Below are 3506 nucleotides of genomic sequence, written 5' to 3' on the forward strand. Positions count from 1 at the left end.
TGTGAATAAAATTCTGGTGCAGGACATGATAGAAGCAATTTATTCTCTGTGATGGGATTTGGGAGGTTTTCACTCATTGAAGCCTATCTCTTGTATCATTCATTAGTCATAGTTAGCTGCTTAACAGGTTTAACTGATTTAAATACAGTTTTTAGGAACTGTGATTAGAGCCAAAAGTAGTGATTCCTTTTGGGAATGATGTAATGAAAAAAATAAATGGAACTCCTGAGAATTTAGAGAATATTTCAGACAGATACCTCTAGGTAATTTTGTGTACACGCAGTTTACAATCCCTGAGAATTCTCGATGTAATTTCCCCAAACAAATAATATAATTTAAAGGGATCAATCTTCACATAAATATGGTTTTCCTGCATAGTGAAAATTGCTTAGATTCTATACCTACTGTTGAAGTATGAATCAATAGGCAATATTTGTTATTGATTGAAAAAATATTTGTACAAGAATTTGTCGGTTAAATCAAGGAAGCTTTCAAGTATTCAGAAGCTAGTTATTGCATAAACGGAGCCTGGTGTTTTTATATATATCATTTAAAAATATATAAAATGATGTATATATATCTATACGTAATTTAAAACAAGACTACTATGAAGCATATGCTACTATTCCCTTTTTAAAGTAATGGAACCAAAGATCCAAGAGTTTATATAATTTGCTTAATGTATCATACACAGTAAGTGACAGAGCTGGAAAGTGATCAAATGCCCATGTTGTTCACATGTCACTTTGTTTGACATACTATACTACCACTCATGTCCCACTATAAGTTTATTTCTATCTTTCATACATCTTTTTTTATATAAAAGGTTCATTTCTGATTTGGGTTCATGTCTACACAATAAAGTTCTTATCTATATTCTACGCTGAATTAAGATGTCATAATTTGAGAATTTAGACTCAACTCTAGTAAAATTCATGACAGTCCATTGAGATAATTCCTGTGTGACATCAATGATTTATTCTTATAAAGGGTAAAATGTAATGGTGTGGTTGACTAAGAATATGGTTTTGTTCAACTCTTTACAGATTGAGACTCCTGAAGAAGAAAAAATAATTTTGAAAACTTACCCTCAAATTAAAGTTAAGTGTGAGAATAAATATGTCTAACATATCTTTCCCTGTCCTTGTATAATGGACTTAATTCATAGCTAAGGGAACATTTTTTGTAATGCTAATCCATTATTCAAATCTAATTTCCTAATTCACTTTATATTGTTAGTCACTCAGATTGCCATATCCCCAATTCTCAAGTTCCTATCTGATTGATACTTAGTCCCTAAAAATAATAAGTGGTTACTTATTGTTTCAAGCAGCCTTCAGGAAGAAAGTATGTGTGTGTGTGTGTGTGTGTGTATGTGTGTGTGTGTATGTTTAGAATATGAATATTGGAAGGATCTGCAAAATATATAAGATATTTATTCAATAAAGATAGTTACTTTTTCAGTTTTCAACTACCATTCTACATAGACTCACCCTATAATCCTCCATATCAATTATTTTGAATAGGATGTGGTCTTTCACCCCAGGAAAAGTAGCAAGTGTGAAAAAAAGATTTCAAGAATGATTCTATGTTTTATGGCCTAATTGGATGAATAGAGATCCTATTTACTAAGATTGGGAACAAAGGGGCAGAAGTTGGTATGACAGTTGGATGGGGAGACTAAAAATCAAGAGTTTTCTTCTGATGAATTTTCAATGCTGTCATAAACATTCTTGAGGATTGAAAGTTGCAAGTAAATGTTCACCTATGGATGGATTGTCTTAGAAAGAGCATTGTGAATCATTAGAGACATCAGAAGTAAAGAAGAGGGAAGCAGGGTGAACTACTGGCAGGATCGGAGGTACCTAGGGAAGGCACCCACATGTGGGGAAGGGATACAAGAGAGAACCTGGGACTCCATATTCTCCTCACAGAGTGTATAGAACAACTCTTATAGTAGAAAACAACTTTTAGGGAAAATGTGAATAAAATTTGAAAGGATTTTAAGTAGATTAAGCACATTTTCATGTGAAACAATGTTCTCCTAATTATAAATTTAATTTTATTTTATTAAACATGGGTGATTGACTTACTATTTGATCTTAAAATCTACTCCCTATGTTTACTAAAAGGCTCCACACTGGGTAATGAACAGATATATTTTGACCACAGACACTCAATTTCCTTTTACTATCATATTAATGAGACATTATTATAAAAATTCCTACAAAATAAAAGATGTCACTAAGAAAATATTTTTCTTCCAAGCTCTCTCTTCAGAGCCCCCTTGATCTCCTTGTTCCTGAGACTGTAGATGAGGGGGTTCAACATGGGGATGACCACCATGTAGAACACAGATACCACCTTGTTGTGGTCAGTCGAGTAGCTGGACTTGGGCATCACATAAATGAATGTGATGGTCCCATAGAACAGAGTGACCACAGTGAGGTGGGAGGTGCAGGTGGAGAAGGCCTTGTGGCGCCCCTCGCTGGAGCGCATCTTCAGGATGGTGATGAGGATGTAGATGTAGGAGACGGCTATGACAAACACAGTGACCAAAATGACTAAGCCAGCAGAACATGAGGGAACAGCTGTATGGACACTGGTATCAAAACAGGAGAGTTCAATTAAAGGAGAAAAATCACAGAAAAAATGATTGACTCTATTTGGGCCACAGAAAGATAAAGAAAAGAAGGAAAAGGTAAAGGAGGAAGCGTTAAGAAAACCACCCGTGTAAGCCACTACGAATAACTGGACACAGACTTGCGTGGACATTTTGATAGAATAAAGCAGCGGGTTGCAGATTGCCACAAAACGGTCATATGCCATGGCAGCTAGAAGAAAGCATTCAACTGTCCCAAAGAAAGCAGCTGAAAAAAGCTGGAAGGCACATCCAAGGTAGGAGATTGTATTTGTCTCCACCAGGAAGTTTACAAGCATGTTGGGTGTGACAGAAGATGAAAAGCCTATGTCAGCAGAAGCCAAGTGGCTCAGAAAAAAATACATAGGGTGATGGAGCTGAGAGGAGATTCTGATTAGAATGATTGTGCTGAGATTGCCAGAGATGGTCACTAGGTAGATGCACAGGATGATCATGAAGAGGATGACACGAAGGACTGGATCATCTGTTAGGCCCAATAGAATGAACTTCCTCACAGCAGTGTGGTTCCCGTCTACCCAGGAATCCATGAGACAAGATAGCTGCTGCCAAAATGAACCTGTGATGAGACCAGTACAATAGTTGGAAACTTGTTGGTTTCATTTTCATTAATAACATAGAAGTCATCATAAAGATATTTGAGCACCAGTATATTTTTATATGAAACGATGAGTTATCTGTGCTTTGAAAATTATTTTTATCACAAACACCAGAAAAATGTCCTTCAAATAATGTCTTTTTTACTTTTCTTGTCATTTTTCTTGTCATATTTTTTCCAAAAATGCAGCTGAAGTGGCTTTAGGTTCAAAGTATAACAAATAAAAGGCATATGAGAATAACAAAAAAG

At 35.5% G+C, this 3506-nt stretch overlaps 1 protein-coding gene across 1 annotated transcript; it reads right to left on the minus strand.

Moving 5' to 3' along the window:
- Positions 1-2235: 2235 nt before the first annotated feature.
- On the minus strand, positions 2236-3189 carry LOC123642388 (olfactory receptor 502-like). The gene has a single exon (XM_045557442.1). The coding sequence runs from the start codon at positions 3187-3189 to the stop codon at positions 2245-2247; it is 945 nt and encodes a 314-aa protein (XP_045413398.1). The 3' UTR covers positions 2236-2244.
- Between the last annotated feature and the right edge of the window lie 317 nt (positions 3190-3506).

The sequence above is a fragment of the Lemur catta genome, chromosome 7 (genome assembly GCF_020740605.2).
Source record: "Lemur catta isolate mLemCat1 chromosome 7, mLemCat1.pri, whole genome shotgun sequence".
In the NCBI taxonomy this organism is placed as follows: domain Eukaryota; kingdom Metazoa; phylum Chordata; class Mammalia; order Primates; family Lemuridae; genus Lemur; species Lemur catta.